Source organism: Python bivittatus, unplaced genomic scaffold, assembly GCF_059951505.1.
Source record: "Python bivittatus isolate LINGU-HERP-01145 unplaced genomic scaffold, Pbiv_v1 ctg000280_np1212, whole genome shotgun sequence".
NCBI lineage: Eukaryota > Metazoa > Chordata > Lepidosauria > Squamata > Pythonidae > Python > Python bivittatus.
The window spans coordinates 1233719-1254658 of NW_028277066.1; the positions used below are offsets into that span (position 1 = coordinate 1233719).

Here is a 20940-nt window from a genome sequence, read left to right on the forward strand (position 1 = left end):
CAAGAACTGGACACTGCAGCACCCCACCCCCAGATACAGCCCTGTTTTTTTACCTTATTATTCATTTATTTTGATTACAAGAATAGTAATAATCCTTTGCAACCTGCTTCTCTGAATGCAGGACAGATCCCTGCCACAAACGGCTTACAGATCAAAAGAGGGGAAAGAGAGATCGGGGAAGACGTGGAAAAGAGCTAAACAGGGACGCCCAAGGCAGTTATTATAATTGCAAATGTTTGGATTCAACCAGAGCCTCAGGAGACGAGGAAAATTCCAAAGGTGGGAAGGTTCTTCAGAAGGTGATTCTATGAATACGAGGGAGGCAGGGAGGGAACTGACTTAAATAGCAGTCATTTCCTTACAGGAGAGAGAGTTAAGCGATGGTCTTGGAGGGCCAGGCTTGCTTACTCCCCCTCACATTAGGGAGATACTTGGGGGGGGGGGTCGAACTTTTTTCCCCCTATCCATTCAACTGGGTCTGATTCTCAGAGACCGCCTGGACGGTTTCCTTGGCAAGGTTTTTCAGAAGTGGTTTGCCATTGCTTCCTTCCTAGGGCTGAGAGAAAGTGACTGGCCCAAGGTCCCCCAGCTGGGTTTGTGCCTAGACGGGACTAGAACTCACCGTCTCCCGGTTTCTAGCCTAGTGCCTTCACCACTAGACCAAACGGGCTCTCAGGTGTGAACTTACTTACCTGCAAATAAAACCTTTGACATAAAACCAACATACAAACCATTTTACTGTGAACAATACTGTGAAGTACCACCTTCCCAAGATTTTAAATTTCTTGCTTTAAATATATATGTATATGTACTCTGTGTGTGTGTGTGTGTATTGCTTTTACTCTGAAAACTACCCTGAAATCATAGTATGATGAAGTGCAGAATGCAAATATTTTTCAGGAGCATACGAGCAACAGAGGTGTGTTCTTCAGATGGAGTCTGGCAACCCCTTGGATTATTAGCCCAGAGTTCCAAGTGTGGCTCCATGACTAACTCAGAGCTTGAAGGACCTACCTTGCCAGCAGCAAAAAGATGGCAGCCTTTCACAGCCTCAAAAATATGGGGCGAGACGTCAGGTTGGGCTGGTAGGTGGGACTGAGCGAGGGACTGCTTCACTTTTTTAACATCAACAAGGCACAACGCCCTTTCTTCTCCTGGGGAAACCACACCACAGATGCTTAAATTTCATCAAGCCAGAAGAACAGAAACACATCCAACCAGCAGAGCAAAATAATACAGATCAAAGTTCAGCCCACTCCCAGCAGGGACATCCGGAAGGTACTGTCAAAAAAGTCAAGATGGTGGCCATGATGCTGAGATTGAAACTCTGCCCATTTTTATGTGCGTTGGGTGGGCAACACGCATAAAAAACAGCTGTTAGCACCATCATGGCCACCATCTTGACTTTTTTGACCATATCCCGCAGACACTCCTGCTCCATCCATATACATACAACCCCTCTACCATCTGCAGTGTATTGTGATTTGACCCCAAGAATCATTTGGCCATTGGAAACAAGGCTGCTGAGCTATTTGAGAAAAGATCAGAATGGAAGATGATATAAAGGGCTTTTTAAAAAATCACGTACAAAGGCTGAAAGATGCCACAGAGAATGACTTCAAATCCTCTGAAGGCAACAAAATATATACATTCAATTCTGTATTGCAAAATGGAAAGGAACAGGCATTATTCTATGCTGTTCAGGACTGCACACTTCCAATAATTGCATGGAAATGCAGGGGAGACCCCAGAGAGACAATATATATCACAGGAACCAGCATTTTTAAACGCAAGTTTCTAGCCCTCATTGTTGGTAGGATATATCTGAAGGTATATGTGGAGTTTCAAAAGCTCACATTTGTTGAGTAAGATTTCAAGCCGCAAGGAGGCAAGCAGAGAGAAATGTCCTACTGAAGAAGTTTGCGAGGCTTCTGTTGAAACCGAAGGCATCGTTTCCTACTCCCTACCTGCAATCATAAGCAGCTTCTCCAGGTCCTTGATGAGGTGTATTTGAAAGACAGCACCAATCCCAGGGACATGCGTTAAAGAATTCTTCAACACATTCAGGGCATAAAGGCCTTCCTCCGCGCCCACCAGGACGACCTAGTCAACGGGATTGACACATCCCTTGGTCAAACGCCATAGAAAGGAGGCAGCAAGGTTGCTCAAAATATGAACATATTCATAAAGGGGCCTTTTGTAATGTGTTTGTAATGATTACTTATTCTATTTTAATTCATATTTATTCTTCGATTATAAACCGCCCAGAGTTGCTCTGCAGTGAGATGAACGATGGCAAATTTGAAATATAAATAAATAAAAAATAAATAAATGCAAAATGCCCTGATGAAAGGAGATTCGCCAATGATTCAAAACCTAAATGGAGTTTCCTGTCCGGGAGCCCAAAAGCTTCTGCTCCGGGGAGGTTGAACTGAAACAGGAAACCACTTACCTGGTCACTGAAGGGTAAAGTGCAGTTGATATCCAAGCGGTCTTCTCCCTCCAGCTTCAGGAGAGAATTTCCTAGTAATTTCTGCATAGGGGTAGAAAAGAGGAAGTGGGGGCTGAATTAGTTAAGGAATATGCTGGTCAGAATGCCAACAGGGAGAAGCTCCATTTCCCATTCCAAAAAGAAAAAACGAGGCATGCAAGACTACAAGAGCCACTGTTCTGTTTAGATTTAGTCTACCTTGTCACAAGCTGGGGATCTGATCAAAACACTGCATCTGTCTTGATGAAGCAAGAAAAAAAAAACTACAAGAACATGCTGCTCCTCCTCTTCCAGGCCACAGTTTAGGGCAGTGTTTCTCAACCTTGGCAACTTTAAGATATGTGGACTACAACTCCCAGAATTCCCCAGCCAGCATGCTGGCTGGGGAATTCTGGGAGTTGAAGTCCACGTATCTTAAAGTTGCTAAGGCTGAGAAACACTGGTTTAGGCTGACAGCAGTACCTTATGCAGGCAAATCACAAGGACATCTTTTCTGTATTCTGCATCACTTTGCAGAATCACTACTGGATGTCCCCCATGATCTCAGAATCAGCTGGAAATAATTCCCCATCTAGGAAGGCCATCCAGGTTGGCCTCTACTCCCCCAAAGGAAGACCGAGTTTGGCTTTCCTTCAGCTATTGCTCTTCTAAGGAGGCCTGAAGCGCTCGTAGCCTCTTTGTTGCAGCTCTTATGTGCTTTTCTCAATTGATCCTTCCCCTGCTCAAGCATACAGCTCGAGGATTTGCATTTAGAAAAAGAAGGTGGCTGCCTTCGCAACTAACCAAACAGCCAGCAAAGCTCTGTTGGATATCTCCAGAATGTACTTGCAAGGCCCTTGAGAAATCATTTCTTTTTTTAGTGCTTGGAGAGGAACATAAACCCGACAGATACTCGGTCCTGCAGCTAACATTTTATAAGCATGTAGAACAACCAAGGCACCACGAGACAATGAAAGATTATATATCGATGGGGTGCCAGAAATGCCTAATTTCGAATGAGATACATTTTAGTTGATCAAAATCCCTATTATTACAAGTAAATTTATTTAAAGCTGCCTGAGCTCTTATTAATCATTGGAGCACACTTATATGCATAAACTGAGCTCTTTCTGCACAAGACATTCAGTAAAGGAATCCTGACTGCATTTTTCCCTTTTCATTTGGGAGACTTAAGTCATAGGTGGGGGACTGAATCTGATCCAAAGGCTTTGATTAAGAAGCCTCTCTTGACCAGGAGGCTTTTGCAAAGGGATACTCTGCTCCCTGATCAAAAATTTCACCTTATAATGTTTTCTCCATCAAAAGAACACATCTGCCTCTGTTTCAAACACCCCTTCCAAGAGGAACAGACAGGCATGAGTGAATCCAGGTTTGTCCTACCCTCTGAAGGGAAAAAAAGGTGAGGCAGCCAGTCATCTCTGTTTTGGCTAGCACTGTCATTTTTCTCCTTCTGAACTTCTTGAAAGGATTTTAACTGGCCCATCCCACACCTCCCTAGTTTCTTTCTTTCAACTTACAGCATCAGCCTCTGCTTTTTCTCTGGAAACTCTTCCTCCTGCCACTGTGGATTCCAGGGCATTAACCCAACGCTGCTTATCAGGAAAAGTGGGTGCAAGTAAATAGAGAGTCCGGCCAGGCCAACACGTGGTGTGGGGATGAGACTCCAGTTTTAATATATATGGCACATCTAAGTGGTTAGCAAACAAAACACAAAAGAGACAACCTGGATTAGGGAAGAATCTGCACTCTTTTGCTGGTCCGTTCCTCTGCTTTCAGAGCCGATGCAAACCGAACAAGAGGAATCATCCGCTGAAGTTTAACTTTAAACAGCAGTAGACAAACAGCAGCACATATTGCCCCACTCTACTGCCTTCTTAAAGCATAGACTCCAACTCCCAGAATTCCCTGCCAGATAAGCTGGGGATGATGGCAATTGCAGTCCCAACACATTTGGACAATACTGCCTGGCAATAATTCTCCAGGGATTCAGGCAGGAGATGAATCTGGACTGGACCTCAGAGTTTCTGCATAACAAACTTGTGGTCAAATTTTGGTCACGGTCAGGAGCATCTTCTGGTGCTACAACTGAGAGAGTCCAAGCCTCTGAAAGTTTTTCCTCTGGAATGTCTGCTTCTGAAAATTAATTCTTGGCATGCCACTTTTTTCTCTTCCCCCATGCTTCCAGAGAGACTCAACAAGGAGAAACACAGGTTCAGAGCATCTATATTTTACATGTTTCCCTAGATACTACCATTTTCTCTTTGAAGCATCCCTTAATAATAGATATGGGTGAGCTGCAGAATGGGAAAGACAGTGAAGGCAACGGGCCAGTCCTACAAGGCAGACCAGACCAAGAAACAGATTCCATGGAAGACTAAAAACTTTTATTTAAGCTGGCTCTACTGACAGAATCTTGCAAGTCTGATTGTGCTTCCCTTCCTTGCTCTTTTATAAGTCATGTGAATTAGGGGAGTGTCTGAAATGTTTTTGTAATCCCTCCATGCGCAACGTTTTCCTTTCTGTTGCTTTGGACATGGATCTTCCCTCTCTCTGTCGAGGTCATTCTCTTTATTCTCTACAACTTCTAAGATCGTCTTTGAAAAAAAAAAATCACAATCTTTCTGTCCCCAAACTAACTTCTGCAGCACCTAATTCAATCCAGCCTCACCTGTCTTTGCTGTATTTAGAAGCTCCGTCGCTCCCACAGCCCCGTGGACTGTAACATCTCCATCTGGAAGGCACAATTCAAACTCTTCCACGGGCCGTTGTCCAGCTTTGAAAATGATAAGAAGGGGAGAGAGAGATGAACGGGCAAAGGAAGCATAATGAGGAGAGGGTCTTCGCCTGTTAGATTTTAATCTTAAGGCCAATCAGAAAACTGGGTTTCTTAAAACTCAGGTTTTGCATCACTGCAGGAAAAAGCCTGCCAATTTCTCATGGAGGAAATTAACAATAGAGAACCTTCTCTGAAAGGTTGTCAGTCTTGTCAGTCCCAAACTATTTCACCCGTGCCCTGCCAGGCAAAACGTGCTGGGTAAATGGCCAGCCTTTGTGGTACAACAGAAATCACCAGCTATGGCTCCCAGAATGTCCCCAGGTTTTTTTTTTTGCCAACCAGAAGCGGGGGGTAGATGGTGGTTCCTTGGTGACTGAGTGCAAAATAAATAAATATAGTTCCTGGGTGAAAGTTGTTTGAACAGCAACACCCTACACTATTGAAGGAGGAAAGCCATGTTAGTTTAAAGGGGGGCGGTGGCAAAAACAAACAAACAAAAAACAATCAGGAGTCTGGTAGCATCTTTTCTAACCAACCAATTTGATTAAATGCTGCAAACCTGCATGAGCTGCAGTTGGGTTAGCTGGAAAAGATGCTACCAGAATCCTTCCGAACCTACAATATAAAACTGTTTCCCACTTCCCCAAAATAAGAGGTTGATCAGCGGCTGCATCAGAGACAACAGGAAAGCTAAGGATGGAGAAAAAGTTACCTTCTCTTGTTTCTGTGTCATAAACAAGGACTTTAGTTCCTTCTAGAACTACATACTTCCTGTCCCAGCCCTGCTGGCCTCGTTTATTATTTCTGAAAACACAGAAGGACAAGGCTTCGTTAGAGGTTCTGCAAGACTCTGGATTAGCTGGGAGTCTGAAGTTCTTACAAAACGTCACCAAGAGAAGCAGCCTCCGCGGTTTCAGCCCAGGCCTTCAGAGCTGCTCTTCCTTCAGCAGTCCCAAAGCTGGGCTGGCATCTTAAGCGCAGAGACTCACGTTTGTACCTGGGCACCTTCATCCATCCTTCCAGCCGTAAACCGCTGCCCGGTTCTTTCAGCTGCAGACCCGGGGAGTTCAATTTATCCCGGCAGAAGGCTTCTGAGAAATGCGTGGCGTATTCAGCCGGCAAGCCGCAAGTGGCTGGCAAGCAGGCGGAACACTTGGGGTGGCACATCATCTGGCACTCTAAAAAAGAAAAAAAAGCGGGTGAGAAGGAAGAGGAGGAATACACCATATAGAAACAGCCAGATCAAAAGTTATCTCATATAAAGCAAACTGCACTTGAAAAGTCCCTTAAAGAGCAGAGCAGCATCCTGAGTCACATGTGCCTGTGCAACTTAAAAAGTTGTTCTGTGCCCCATTCCAGTTTACCATAGAATTTGTCCATCTCTCAGAAGTGCTTGTTTTTCTGGGGGATGAGCTGTCAAGGATGTATATCGGATGGCTCAGATACGTTCACACACTGCGCTAAAGCTGATGTGGTTTAGCTTGTGTGGACTCGGCTGTTATAGCTTATGGCTTAGCATTATGCCTGAGCCTGGTCTCTACACAATTCACAACACTGCTTAAATTTGTGCTCAGCCTGACGTCTGAACCCAGTCTGTGTCGTTTTTATTCCAGGGGGAGAGATCCTTTTGGCATTCCCGGAAAGCGTGAAGATCCCAGAAGAAACATGGCATGCTTCTTCAGAAAGGAAATCCAGTTTAAAGGAGATCGCTTTCTTATAGACAGCTTCATGTTGCTTGGCAATATAAAGGGAAAAACAGGGTCTTGGAGAAATTCAAAATTAATGATCAGTTTTTATTCATTCACAGCAGTACCTATGCCACTCCCTCACTCAAATCAGACAAGTTTGATCAAAGGGAAGAAAGCAAACAGAAAAAAGGACATTATAGTCTAGAACAGGGTTTCTCAACCTCAGCAACTTTAAGACAGGTGCACTTAACCTCCCAGAATTCCCCAACTTCATTCTGGGAGTTGAAGTCCACACATCTTAAAGTTATTAAGGTTGAGAAACATTGGTCTAGAAGCCTCCACAGGTATCAGCTGAGATACTCAGGGATCAGTTAGGAAAAATAAGTCCCAATCAGCTATTGCTTCAGATATGGAATGTTAATATACATTCCAAATTCCCCATTCTTTTTAAACTGGGCACAAAAATGTTGTGGAAATATGTACAAAGGCATGGGACTCATTCTCAGATGTGTCTCCTAACTCCTCCTCCAAATGATCTCTTTCCCAATAAAACCACCTATACGTAACCTGCTCAGTTACAGCTCTTCACCTTCCCCATAACTCTTACCAAGACATTTCGAAGCCTGGCGTCCAAAGTGCACCGTATCTAAACAAACGGCACATTTTGTAGCTCTCATATTCAGACCCACATTGAAGCGGTGAGGAATATTGTGATGCATTCGTTCTTTCAGGCGCCGATTAAACTCTAGGGAAAATAGCACGACATTATTAGCTGGGGCCCATCCGAAGGCACAGCTTGCATGAAAAGATACAATTATTGGCAATTCCCTGTAAGGCACATGCAGGCCAACACTAACACATTACTAGTGATATCATTAGAGCAGAATGTGGGGGCAGCAGACCAGGATCTTCTCCCCACCCGTCCAATGAGGTTACAGCAAAAATAGCTTACCAGCTTTCAAAGAAACTGGGTGATCTACATTATCACTTCAAGAGCTCCTTCCTCTAACAAATCCTAAACTCCAAATTGGTCAACTGCTTCATATAAACAGCAGCACACGCGCTTGGCATCCAACTGGCCAAGACTTTCAATGAAAGCATTTAGGTCACAGATTTTTCTCCTTTTAACTTGTTAAGCATGGATGTTAATGCAGGGTAGGCAACCTGGTGTCTTCCAGATGTGTTAGATAACAAACACCACTTGGGACACCTAGAGTTGATGGGAGTTGCAGTCCAAAAGATCAGGTGGGCTCAGGTTGCCTCCCCCAGCTCTTGGGTCCAGCTCTCCCATCAGGGATTACTCCAGGGATGGACCACATTTTTTGCAGCCAGGAACTACATTTTTGAAAATCGGGCTTGGAAGGTCACAGGAGACGGGGGGGAATGAGAAAGTAACATCACTGGCAAAACTGAAATGTATAGCCCTGTCCCGAACTCTTTTCTGATCTTTTTGTGGGGCTATGAAGCAATTTAATACAATATATGTGCTAAGCCTACTTGCTTCTTATTTCTGTTTTCAAAACCTGAAAAAGTGAGTTCTCAAAATTTGGTCACACAATCAGGGAGGCCTCCCGAGATCCATCAGTTACCCTTTCCAATATCCCTTGAATCAGAGATGGCAGAAAATGAACTTGAGAGCGTGTGCAGACTAACCAGGTCCTTAAACTTAAACAGATTGTGCCTATTCTTAAATGCAAATAATTGAAATTGTATCCAAAATGTATTTTCACAGTAATACCCATTTACCATCAAAAGCAATTTCTAGTTGAGCTCAATATTGCTTTGGAAATAATGAGTAAAATCTACTTTAGATGGCTTGGAGTGGCATGTAGCACTTTTCTGCCACTTTTTAAAGCAGCTGTGTCTTTTCCTCTGCAACTGCCATGTGACCCTGGGAAGACAGGGCTGCCTTAAAGAACCGCAAAAGGGTCCGCACAGCCCTCCTTTCTAACAGGGTTTGGAAAAGCAAATACAGCCAAATCAGAAACTTCAGAAATAATTGCTAAAGGAAGGTGATTCTGATGGAAAAACCTTATGTAAAGTACAAAGAAGGTGTGATTCAAGAGCAGCAGGACTCAAACCACACTGCTGTTTGGCAGTAGATACAAAGTTTGGTAAGACAGTTAGTTAATATGCAGATATTGTTTAGATTTGGGGAACTCTGGAATTAAACATCATACATCCAGCCAGTTAGTAATTTAACGCCTATAGAAAAGAAAATAATGCTAATTAGCGCTTACAAAGACTCTTCCAAGAACTTCATATAATTATCTCAGTAATGGTTACAATCCTGTAAGGTAAGCCACCATTAGTCCCCAACAGAGTCTTTTGGAAAACCATACAATAAAGTCATAACTTGAGAGACTGAAAACTGGGGTGGGGGTGGGGGGGCGTCTCTAGTTCATGCTCCTGGGCAGAACAGCACAAAAGTTCTTGGTCACATGACTGAATCACATGGACAGATAGGTAAGTCAAAGACAAGCAGTACTTGGAACATTCATAAAATGTGGACATCCATCCTACAGGAGACACGGAGAAATCACACACATTGGAGAGGTGAGAAATTGTTAGTGGCGCAGGGTTTCTCATTCACCGGATCTTAAAACTACACTACTTTTTGAGGTCAAGCACTATGTCCTTGGAATCCATTGAGTGGGGGGAAGCTGGTGTCCTTGGATCCTGCTCGAGGACTTCCAGTGGCTCTGATGGAATTCGGATCCTAACTGGATGGGCTCTGAGACTAATTCCAGTCTGCTGTAGCTTAAGCTCTGAGAGAAGACAGTCAGGGCAGGGTGTTCCTAGGTTCACCTGCCCTCAACCCCCTTTTTCAAGCAACCTACTGGCTGCCACATTTGTGGACCTGCCGAACTATGTTAAGAAGGCCGTTTTCAGATAAGACCCCCAAAGCTCGGGTGTGGCTCCAGTGTCCTTCTAAGAGTTGCTATTGAAGTGTCATATTTAATGGAATGATAAGAGGATTAAAGACATGACTTGGGGGTAACCCTATCAGTCTATTTCATTAGATTGAATATTTTAATAAATGCATTCAGGTTTTGGCTCGGCTCCCCCCACTTCGGCTCTTAGGCAAATGGCAGCCTCCTGGGATTCTGATGCTTGCTGCTATCCTTGTGATGCCTAAAAAAGCACTGTTTAGCAAAAGAGAATGATTGGTAAATTTATGATTGGCACCAAAGCCCTTTTTGAGCCGAGTTGTCTCAAATCGCAATTCCCTCTACTGGCAGACCACAGCTTGCTCAGTCATTTGTCCATGGTTTCCTCTCCTCCATTTTTTTCTTCTAGGTTTTTTCTACTTTTCTATATTCTACAGATATGCTGGTTTTATATCTAGGAACTTTACCAGTAGCCTTGCATTTGGCTGCCACTGAATATACACGTCCATTTTTTGCAACCCGCTGACTGCGCTTAGACCCAGCTTGGCACTATTACAAAGCAGGGCATGATACGCCGTGGAGGGGTCTCCGGGTCTCCGTCAGAACCCCTCGACAAGCCAACCCCACTCCCCAAGCCTTACCCTCTGGTGTGGAGGACTCCTTTCTGCGGCTGGAGGGAGGAGCAAGCAGGCTGATGGGCGTGGGCTGATGTTCTGGTGACCGAACTATGGCAGACATGATGATCTGCTGCCTGGCCGTGGCAGGTGTGGATGGGTGAGGGTGGTCTGTAATTTTCCTATGGGCAGCTATGGACACACACAAATAGTTAGTTAACTCCTCCGAGCAGGACGAGGAGGAGCAGCAGCGGTTCTACGGAACCTTAAGAATTACAGCCTGCAGCCTTGCTTTTTTGGATCGTCAACAGCAAACGAGGGGTGGTGGGGGAGAAGAGAGAGAAACAAAGACATAAAATACAAGACGGGTAATTGGGACTAAAAAAACGACCCTCCTCTTCAGATGCAACTTTTCAGCGGCCCCCTACCTTCCTCTCGAGCAGATCTGAGCTCTATGCGGGTTTTCTGAAGGGCTTCCTCCAGCTCGGCTGAACGGGCCTTCTCCTTCTCCAACGCCACCTTCAGCTCATTGTACTGCAGAGGAACCTGTGTGGGCAAAGAAGGGTCCTCTTTCCGTCGACTAAACAGGCCCTAGCAACAGAAACACACAGACAGCTCCTAACTCCTAGTCAGTGATGGTTTACTCTAGGGGAAGGGAAATGTATCTAGCTAACTGCAGACCAGAGGGTCTGAAGGCATCCTCATCTCTGCCAAGGAAGGAGCTGGGCAACAGCGAGCAAAAGCTTTCCTCCTCCTCCTCCCCCAATTTCATTGTCAAGAATTTTGTGGTGATTAAATATGTTTCTCACCCAGCTTGGCCATCTCACTGAGGTCAATCCATCATAACAAGCCCTAAGGCTGCTGGCCAGGGGTTTAAGGCTCCTATGGGCTCTTCCTATGAGTGGGTGTGGCCAAGGGGCCACCTATGCTTGGTTAGCCAAGTTTGATTTGATGCATGATCATGGCCCTCTGGCTCTGTCTAGCTGGAGAAACTTGGCAGTGAAGCCCTTAATAAGCTAACAATAAAGTTTGGCTTTATTTGGTAATTTCTTCTGGGTAGAAGAAAGAGTTTGGCTGGATCTATGCGTCACATGAAACTCAAGTAACTGGAAGAGAGCTCCTTAGCTTTGTGTGTTGCTGGTGGGGCCAATGGGTGGATGGGAAGGCATTTGTGCAGAACTAGACCCCTCAGGGAATGCTGCCTCCCTACTGCTGTCTGCTGCCAATAAAAAAAATAATCTCAGGGCCGTAAACAAGAGAGTCATGGACAGCCCCCCCTCCACTTTGATACAGAAGTTGCTCTCCCTTGTTTAGCCACACATTTCCACCTAACAGCAGGGAAAATCTGCACTTTCCCCAACTGCTTCAAACTCAGCATATGGCTGAATGCCCAGTTAAACCCTATAATGCTGTCTTTGGAACATTTTCCTAGGCAAGGGCATCTTTGTCCTTCAGGAGGCCTTTAATAACGCACACTAAAACTACAGGCCGGGACCAAAGACAAACTTAAGGACCTTCAAGGGGTTGGGAAAATCCAGTGGGATTTTGGGCACCTGGAAGCAGCTACAAGTCCTCCTCAACCCCCAGCCTTAGAATTTCAGACTGCGCAGCACTGCCTCATGCCTGCTAGTTAATCTTTGCATTTATTTATTTTGCACACCTTTTTCTTCTTGGCTGGCTGATCCATCTTTGCTTGTAGGAAGTCAATAAGCTTGGTTTGTTGGGAAATAGTGCCTTCCATTTTCACTTTTTCATGGGAATAGAGGACCTTTGCAACACGAAAAGGTGGGGAAAAACCAGGAATCACCACCGGTGTCCACTCAGTACCTCAAATAACCCCAAACAGAAGGTCAGAAGGAAATCTATAAAACATATCCCAGCATGTAATGCTCTTCCCTCACCTGAATATTTTCCAGCTGGTATTCCAGGTCGCTCCTTTCGGTCTTCAAAAGATCTGCCCTGTCCAAAGCCTCTTGCAGGCCTTGAGTCAGGCGAAAGATGTGATTTTTCTGCAAATCCATCTGCTGCTGCAACTTGGCTTGCTGTGAAGGAGACAAAACCCAGTCCAGTAATTATAAAACATTCCTCTTCAGGAACAGAGGGAGGGAGGGTGTGTGTGTGTGTGTGTGTGTGTTGGGGTTATATCAAAATTTAAACCAGCGTTTCTCAACCCTGGCAACTTTAAGATACGTAGACTTCAACTCCCAGAATTCCCCAACCTGCATGGAAGTTGAAGTTCACACATCTTAAAGTTGCCAATTTGAAAAACACTGATTTAAACCAAGCTTGCAAGATACATCAGGAGGAGCCGACTCTCTGAAAGAAACACGATCAACAGCTTTGATAATTTAAGTCAGTGTTTCTCAACCTTGACAACTTTAAGGAGCAGTTGCCGGTAAGTGCGAAACCGTGCTCGCCCGAAAAGGGTGCAAAGCAACGGAAACCCGCCTCCTGCGCTCGCCAGCTGGGCTCTGCCCTAGGAAGGAGGCTCTGGCAAACCACTTCCGAAACACCTTGCCTTGAAAACTGCAAGGACTCCTCCAAGCAGTCACTGCGGAGTCGGTAACAACTGAGCGCAGATTTAAAAAAAAAAAAAAAATCCCCAGATCCTATGATTGCAATTTCCCTGGGAAGAAGGAACACGCATTAACCCAAGAAGTCCTGTTGTAACGTTTGCCAATTTCAATCTCCCAGAAAAGATGCATAGTATTTCATTGGGGAGCAGGGACTACCTCTTCCAGAAGCCTCTGTTTGAGTTCACGTTCTGTTTCAAGCTTCTGCTGCAAGCTCCGGGCATTCATCTCCAGCATGGCGTGCTTCTTCTCCAAGTCATTGAGCTGGTTGGAACAAGGAAATGGACAGGTTCAACAGACACAGGCACGAAATGCTACTCAGCAGCCTCTCTGAATCTATCCTTCCTTCTTAACTCAGCCCTCTCATCCTCCTTTCTAAACAGCTCTGTGATCTTGGCCAACCTCTTATTTTGCTTTTCAGCAGTGCTGCTAGTTTGGGGCAGGGCAAAACACCCCTTCCACATCACACACTGGGAAGAAATATGACATATTCCCCTTTTATTCTTTTCCCAAGCATTTTGGAGGCTGTTTCAAGGCATGCCAGGAAAAAGGACTCAAATGGGTGCCTTGAGCTCAGACAGCCCCACCTTCAGTCCCTGCGATCTCCAGAAAAGGCTGGGAAAAAAATTAGCCTGCAAGACCAACAAATCTCTGCCAGCCAGCTGTGATTCTTGACAAGAAGCTGAGGACTACAGTGGATCAGCCAGTGGTGATGCACCCTCACAGGGTCATGTCACCAAGGTAGGCCAGGCCAAGAGTTTCCATTTTTTCTCTGGCTTGTAAGAGTTTCCTGATTTTTTAAGGCTTATAACGTGGCAGATCTTTTTCAGAGACAATCTGGCCTATTTTCAGCACTTGTGGCCGGAGGGGGTTCCAGGAGGGGCTTGGGGCCACATGAAAATGTACTTCTGGAGTGAGAGGTTGCCAACTCTTGTTATAATGATGGTGCCTTATAAGCCAGTCACTGTCTGGTCTGTTCATGCCAGCTTAGCTTCATCCCAGCCAACACAGTATTTTCAGCTACCAACCTTGTCAGAGAGACTCTCGGCTTTCAGCTTCTGTTCCTTTAATGCTTGCTGGAGAGCCAAGATCTCTGCTTTATGTTCTTTAACAGCAAGCTCTACTACTTGGCGGGATTCCGTGATACGCTGGTCGGCTCGCACCCTGCATTAAAGATAATAAGTACCTGCCTTACACCACTCCTGGGGTCTGCCTCCTTTCCAGGATCCCAGGATGGATGGGATCAACAGGAAAGGAACCCTCAGACATCCTTTTGAAGGCCAGAAAGCCATCATTCAGTGCTCCTTCCTAGGCTTCACACATCTTATCCACACCTGCTCTGCTGAGTGAGATCCAAGTTGGCACACTGAGAATCCGGAAGAAAAACTAGAGCCAGATGGTGGCGGTCTAAGATGGTTGCTGGCAAATAATCAAAATCTCTGTTTCCCAACGTCATGCTCTTGCATAAAGTTCTGTATATAGCCTATATGATCATGAAGAGCCCAAGAATAAACAGGTTTAGAAAGCAAGGCTGGAACAGCCTAACTTCCTGAAATTCTTTAAACCTTTCCACTGTCACCTGTCCATGTTTTATTTTCCTGAAAAAGTGCCTGGAAAAATACTAATGCTGTGAAGTTCAATCAGAGAACAAATACTTTATTTAGAAGAAACCACAAGGGCAACCAGCAGTAGCTGAAAGGCTACAAAAAGGCTGGTGTGTATTTCCTCCCCTCCAATCCTCTTAAAATTAAAAGAGGAAGCAGTGATATCCCCAAACTTGGTTCACTTACTTCATTTATGTCCCATTTATGTCCTCCTGAGCTCAGTCTGAAGTAGATAATACTATCCTTCCAGTTTTATACTCACAACCATCTAGTGGGGTACATGAGGGTGAGCGTGGCTGGCTCAAAGTTACTGAGAATTTGGAAGTGGGTCTCCTAGATCCTTGTCAACACTCCAGCCACAACTATCACAGGCTCACTGGCTGCCTTAGAAGTTTCACTGATTTTCAAAGTCAACCCCCTGCCCCCACATTTCCTATAATGGTAGAATTAGAGGGGCTGGTGGTACTTAATAATGATGCCAACCAAGAGAGCCAGTTTGGTGTCATGGGGAAGGTGTTGGACTAGGAACTCAGAGACTGTGCGTTCTAGTCCTCCTTTAAGCAGGGAAACTAAGTGACCATGGGCTCACATGGTGGTTGGGGTGGGGAAAATCGGAGATAAGAGCTTTATATACATCACCTTGAGTTGCACAAAGTAAAGTCTAAATATAAATCTAATAAATTAATAAACACAAAGTAGACACCTTTGAGGCAAACTCCACTCCCAGTGACTTCATGGACATTGGCAACAGAACAGAAATGGTTGGCCACTGCCTTCTTTTTTGATATTTTTTCAACTCCCTAGTCTAGCATTGGTGCTGGGCTTCCCGGACGATGCTTCATTTAAGTTCCAGCCCAGGCACACCTTGCTTAGTTTTTAGATCGGCCAAGGCTTCCTAGGTGTGCCACCCAGCGGGGCTGTCAACTAAGAGGATCGACTAGGTGAAGAAAAAGCATTTATTTTTAAAAATAAGATAAGCCACAAAATAAAACACACTGCAACTGTAACAGCAATAAAAGGCAGTTTAAAATAATGTACCTGTCCTTTCCTTCTAAATGAGGACCTCAATCAAATGTAGTGGAGCTTAATGCTTAAAGCACCTGAGGACACAGGATGGAACCAGGTGGCTACAGAGTTTGAGGTTTGGACCTAAGTGGTAAGGCTTCATTTCCCACCAATGCCCACCAAAATTCAGAAGGCAAGGACACAGAGTGAAGCCCAATTAACAATGCTAGCATCCAGCCAGGTGTTTTAGTACCATGATCATGGACTCTTAGGAGCTTTGTTAGCAAACAGCCATTTCCTTCAGCAGAGACTGATAAATAGAGGCGGCATAGACTCAGAACAATGAATCTCCATCAGATTTTGGCATTCTGGATCAGTTGTAGTCCTCCGGCAGCCTCACCTACAAAAGCACATTGAAGAATTTAACCCTGGATGAGACTAGAGCATTGTTTCTCAAACATGGCAGCTTTAAGATGTGTAGACTTCAACTCCAAGAATTCCCCAGCCAGCATGGGGAATTCTAGGAATTGAAGTCCAACACATCTTAAAATTGCCAAGTTTGAGAAAGACTGGACTATGGAGTATGGATGAGGGTTGTAGATGTTCCTTTCCTGGAACAGATGTAGTTGAGAGCACTATAGGTTGTAGAGCCACCTGGGCATCCAGATACAGAGAAGCTTCAGCAGCACTACCTAATTCCCACTGGAACTCCCAGAGCCTGAAATTCACTGTCTTCCAAATGTACTTGATTTTAGTACAGAATCTGTTTCTCAACCCCTTATATTTTTTTTACCATTTCATATTCACACAAAATGCAAGCCGGAGAGAACTTGTACCTGCTTTGCTTCTCTGTATCTAACATTCTCTGGAGTTCCCGAACACGGCATTCAAACTGGGTCTTCTCATCTCCCAGAACACTCCTCCATGCCTCCCACTGGCGCTCCTTCTCCAAGAGCTCATCATTCAGTGCCTCCAGATCCATCACTTGCTCTTCCAGCATGGTACAGGTGGTCTTTAAGGCCTCCATCGTCTAAAAGTAAATTGCCAGCAGAGTTTTTTCTGATGTTCACCTCAAGAGCATCATGCTAGTCTCAAACAAAGCTCCTTCATATTCCTTATGTTGAAACTCTTAATGTTTAGGGTGAACCTCACCAAGTATAATCAAGACTACAGACAACAATTGTAATACTTTTCTTCCTTGGACTAGGAGCAGCTGAAACAATGGAGGAGGGGGGACACAGCTATTTGGAACAGCAGAAAACTTTGGTGACCATAAAGTAAGGACAACAGATTACATAGAATGAAGTCTAGTCAGAGTGGGCTCATTTATCCAAGCATTGCTAGTGGCATGGAATGCTCTTTCTCATTTGAGCCTGGTCCACCAGCTGTACGTTTTCCTGGACAGAGAGAGTTTGGCCACTGCTACTAATGCTCGGGTAGGCTCCAAATTAGGCTACTGCAATACAACATACATTACATCGCTTTTGAAGACTGCATGGGAATTAGGACAGGTCATGCCAGAGATTAAAAAGTGTCATTTGTCACTGGTTTCCTGTGGGCTTAGAGCGCTAGAACTTTAAAATTCTGTGCCTTAGAACCAACCCACTTTAGACTGATGGACTAGGTGCAGAAAATAGGTCTAGCAGAATTCTAGATAAATTGTCATAGAGCACCAACAGTTCCGAACTAGTAACTGTTCAACCAACATCAAGAATATAGCATCTCCCCCATGTCCTATTATTCTGCTGAAAATAATCAAGCTTGGGATAACCTCTTGTGATATCTTATTCTGTTCTGTATTTACCAGGATGTTTTTAATTTTAAATGTTGGCCTTTTGCGCTTGGCTCTGAGTTCTAGTTCCTATCTTTTGGAAAACAAACAACCCCCAAGTTGGCCTCCCTCCTTCAGACTTCCATCACATCTTGACATCATTATTTCAGGGGCTTTAGTTCTGCCCAGCCACCAGAGAGCAAAAAGAACAAAGAATAGGAATGGTGGAGGGTCATGAAGATCTCGCATTCCAGAGTTAAGTAGGATTGTAGCTGGATGTGATTCTCTCTCCAGTGCAGGAAGATTTACAAAAAGGTGGCATGGTCTTTTGGAGCAGGGAAGAAAAAATCAGTCTAGAATGTATCTTCCTCCACGGTAAGAAAATGCCTTCTTGATATACACTAATATATATCTACCCCAAGTTCATCTTCAGAGGCTGGTGGCCATGTAATTCTGAAGCAAAGAGGGTGAAAAATGGAGAAGAGGATTCCTCTTAATTGTGATGCTTTCATATGCTATTCTGTATCCAGGGAGATTCACCTTGTTTTCTCATCAAATACATTTTAGGCCCCGAGCCAATATCTGTTCCTTTCTCCTGACTTTCAATGGCTGATTATCTTCCTAATTCTTGCTGGTTTTGTTTTGATCCTTCTTTTAATTATTAAAGTTTCATTCCCTATTGACCACCTTCTTATGACATCATAAACACATTGGTTTTTAGTAAATATAAAGTGGCAAAGAATTCTACTATACACGCTTGAAAGAACAATTCATGCTATAACAGTAAAACTATGTGGCATAACTCATGTAGTGATGGGAAACTCCTTTGAAGTGGTTAGAAATTCTCCAATGAAGAGTTATTTATTTATTTATTACATTTATAATTAGCAGCCAAAACATCTCCCTGAAGGACAGCTAGGCCTCCATCACTATAGTCTGAAGTGCTGACCTAGGACAATGAGGAAACTACTGATGGACTCTGGATTGAAATGGTAGGTTTCCATATCTGCTCAACAACTTTGCACATGGGATAGTGAAGAAGGAAGCAACTGCAGCTAAAGGACCATGAAGTGTCTCCTGAAAAGTGGAAGTCGAAGTGAATTAGATGGCTGTGAAGGTGCCTGCCAGTGCGTGGCTGGGATGGTATCATCCAAGTGCTGTTTCTTGGGACCACACTTCTATGTTGACCACACTAGGCCTTTGTGGTGCAAAACTATAACATCCCTCTTGATGGTCCAAGCAGATCCCATTTGTTCTATATTCTTTGTTTACAGATTAAATCCTGCAAAGGAATTCTTAGCTTTTTGCTTCTGTTAGGCAAGTGTGACAGCCCAGTTCTGAATGGTGCACGTTAAACAGTAGAGAGGAACAACAGCACTGGAAGTGGTTTGCCTCAGAGGCAGAGCTTCAAAGTCATAAAAGGAGGAAGCAGAACTAACTGTACGTGGTGGTTTATACTGTCTTTTCTCCTCAAAACCAAGGCTTCTTCAATATTTATAATCAAGTTAGCCTAATCGTTGAACAAGAGCCTAAAATAGCTGGCCTTTATAAACTTAAGTTGGGAGAACTTACTTGCTTTTGACTGGTGAGCTGCATCTCCCGCTCTGTTATCTCCCGACGAAGATGGTCAACTTCACTTCGCAGTTGAACCACCTCATTGTTTGCCCCTGAAGCTTCATCTAACTGCTTGGAGAGGAAGAAATTCTGGTTGTTCAGCTCGGCATTATCCTCAGTCAGCTGATTCAGCTGCTCCTCCAGGTCCGTAATTACCTAAATGAAAAGAATAATATGCCAGAGAATCTAAGAATTAGGCTGACTTAAGCTGAGCCTTCTGACAGCCAACTTCCAAAACTTAATAAAACAGGGTTCTGTAAGTTTATCATGCAGCCTTGCAAAGTGGCACATGCTTAATTGCAGAGTGTAGAGGCTAACCCCATGCCTGGCTTGAAGACCTGCTGTCTTTCATCATTTTGTGTAAGATGCACCTCAATGTAAGAATTTACTTTTCATGCTATGACCTCAGTTGAAGAGTGCAATAGCAATGAACTGGCAGTCCACGGTGGTCTCCCCAGATCTGCAGATATTCAAACAACGGTATAAATGAATCGATTTATCTTTCCCAATCTTATGTTATCCTCACTGTGGAAAACAGATGCTAACTTCCATAAGAGGGATGTTGATGTCTTGCTGAGAGCCCTTTGAAGAGAGGCGGATTATCTGTTAGGTTACTCTTTTGGATTACTTCAAAAGGAAAGGAAAACCAGTGTGTTGCCAAAAGGCTAACTACCCACCCTCTCCAATTTCGGATACACAGAATTCAGTTAAAAACCTTGGTGTGAAATGTGAGAAGTGCCTGCCAGCACACAGATTTTAGGGGGAAAGCTAATATAAGCATTCAATGAGAGGTGGAAAAGAACCAGGCAACAATGCTTTTATGAAAAAAAGCCGGTGTCCATTAAAGCAGAATGGGAGCGAAGATGAAACGCTTTGCCCCACCCCAGATATTTTGAATCCTGCTGTCCATGTCGGTAGAAAACCTGGCAGAAAGTGGGGGCAAACAACTCAAACCAAAGCAGACCACTTGGCTGAAGCACAGAAAACCACAATTCTTGAAGAAGGATATGCTAAATTTAATGCTAAGTCACACTTCCAGACAATCCTTTACTGAGCCAACTAGTAGTAGAAACCCTTTCTCAAAAGTTGTCCTAGCACACCTAACTTGTACTCGTTGTTGGACTCACAGCCAGTGGCAACTTCCCCATTTTCTTCATTTGCATTTAAGGAGATGAGGAAGAATTGCAGAGAAAAAAAGCTGTGTGAATGGGAATCAAGGTAAATTTCAAGAAAGACAATAACAAAGTCCTGACGTGTGGGGCCAAAACATTGTCAACAATGGGAGAATCTTCTCTTGGTTCTTTATATCTAAAGGACTCCATATTGGGAAACCATTATCTTTTCTTAGTTCAGCTGTACTGAACCAAGGGGAGGGAGGGAGGAAGATGAAACTATTTTATTCCTTTTAAATGTATAAAGCTAACAGCACCTCCTAACAGGCAGTTGGAAGAAGAGACTAGGAATAAATATGAAGCTGGACCACAAGGGAACACCAACAAGGCCATCTTCAAGCTTGAAGTTCTGAGAACTGCTTAATCCATTTGAAGTGAAGGATCTATGAAAGCAGCAACACTGAGTTGCAGGAACAGGGATACCACAATGAAGTTCTTTGCTCCAAGAGCAATATTTGTTTTAAATGCATTGGGAACATTTTCAGGTTAGAATTATGAAAAACAAAAAGCACTTGCTTGAGGTTTCTCTCTTCTGTTTCCTTTCTAGAGGAAGATGTTCAACATTTATTTCATTGGTATGGTCTTTTTTTTCCAACACTTCCCAGATTTATAGTTATTGCCAATATAGTATCTTGAAATTTATTAGATTGGCAAACTGAACATTCTTCCCTCCTGGGCGTTGGGGCCTGACTTGGAGATTGACATCATAATTCATAAATAAATAAATAAATAAATAAATAA

At 44.0% G+C, this 20940-nt stretch overlaps 1 protein-coding gene across 7 annotated transcripts in view; it reads right to left on the reverse strand.

Moving 5' to 3' along the window:
• The window catches only part of CIT (citron rho-interacting serine/threonine kinase), a 91533-nt gene that overhangs the window by 9237 nt on the left and 61356 nt on the right, over nucleotides 1-20940 (reverse strand). For 3 of the 7 annotated variants that reach the window (XM_088143214.1, XM_088143212.1, XM_088143211.1), the window contains 16 exons: nucleotides 18986-19183; nucleotides 16479-16672; nucleotides 14062-14197; nucleotides 13193-13297; nucleotides 12362-12502; nucleotides 12121-12228; nucleotides 10889-11051; nucleotides 10488-10652; nucleotides 7563-7700; nucleotides 6265-6445; nucleotides 5980-6071; nucleotides 5160-5264; nucleotides 4009-4178; nucleotides 2453-2533; nucleotides 1968-2103; nucleotides 1015-1154 (listed from right to left, as the gene is read on the reverse strand). In XM_088143214.1, the coding sequence (XP_087999340.1) occupies nucleotides 1015-1154; nucleotides 1968-2103; nucleotides 2453-2533; nucleotides 4009-4178; nucleotides 5160-5264; nucleotides 5980-6071; nucleotides 6265-6445; nucleotides 7563-7700; nucleotides 10488-10652; nucleotides 10889-11051; nucleotides 12121-12228; nucleotides 12362-12502; nucleotides 13193-13297; nucleotides 14062-14197; nucleotides 16479-16672; nucleotides 18986-19183 (2253 nt within the window). The remainder of the gene's footprint in view (nucleotides 1-1014; nucleotides 1155-1967; nucleotides 2104-2452; nucleotides 2534-4008; nucleotides 4179-5159; nucleotides 5265-5979; nucleotides 6072-6264; nucleotides 6446-7562; nucleotides 7701-10487; nucleotides 10653-10888; nucleotides 11052-12120; nucleotides 12229-12361; nucleotides 12503-13192; nucleotides 13298-14061; nucleotides 14198-16478; nucleotides 16673-18985; nucleotides 19184-20940) is intronic. The other 4 variants (XM_088143215.1, XM_088143213.1, XM_088143217.1 and 1 more) reach the window with 3 other exon arrangements.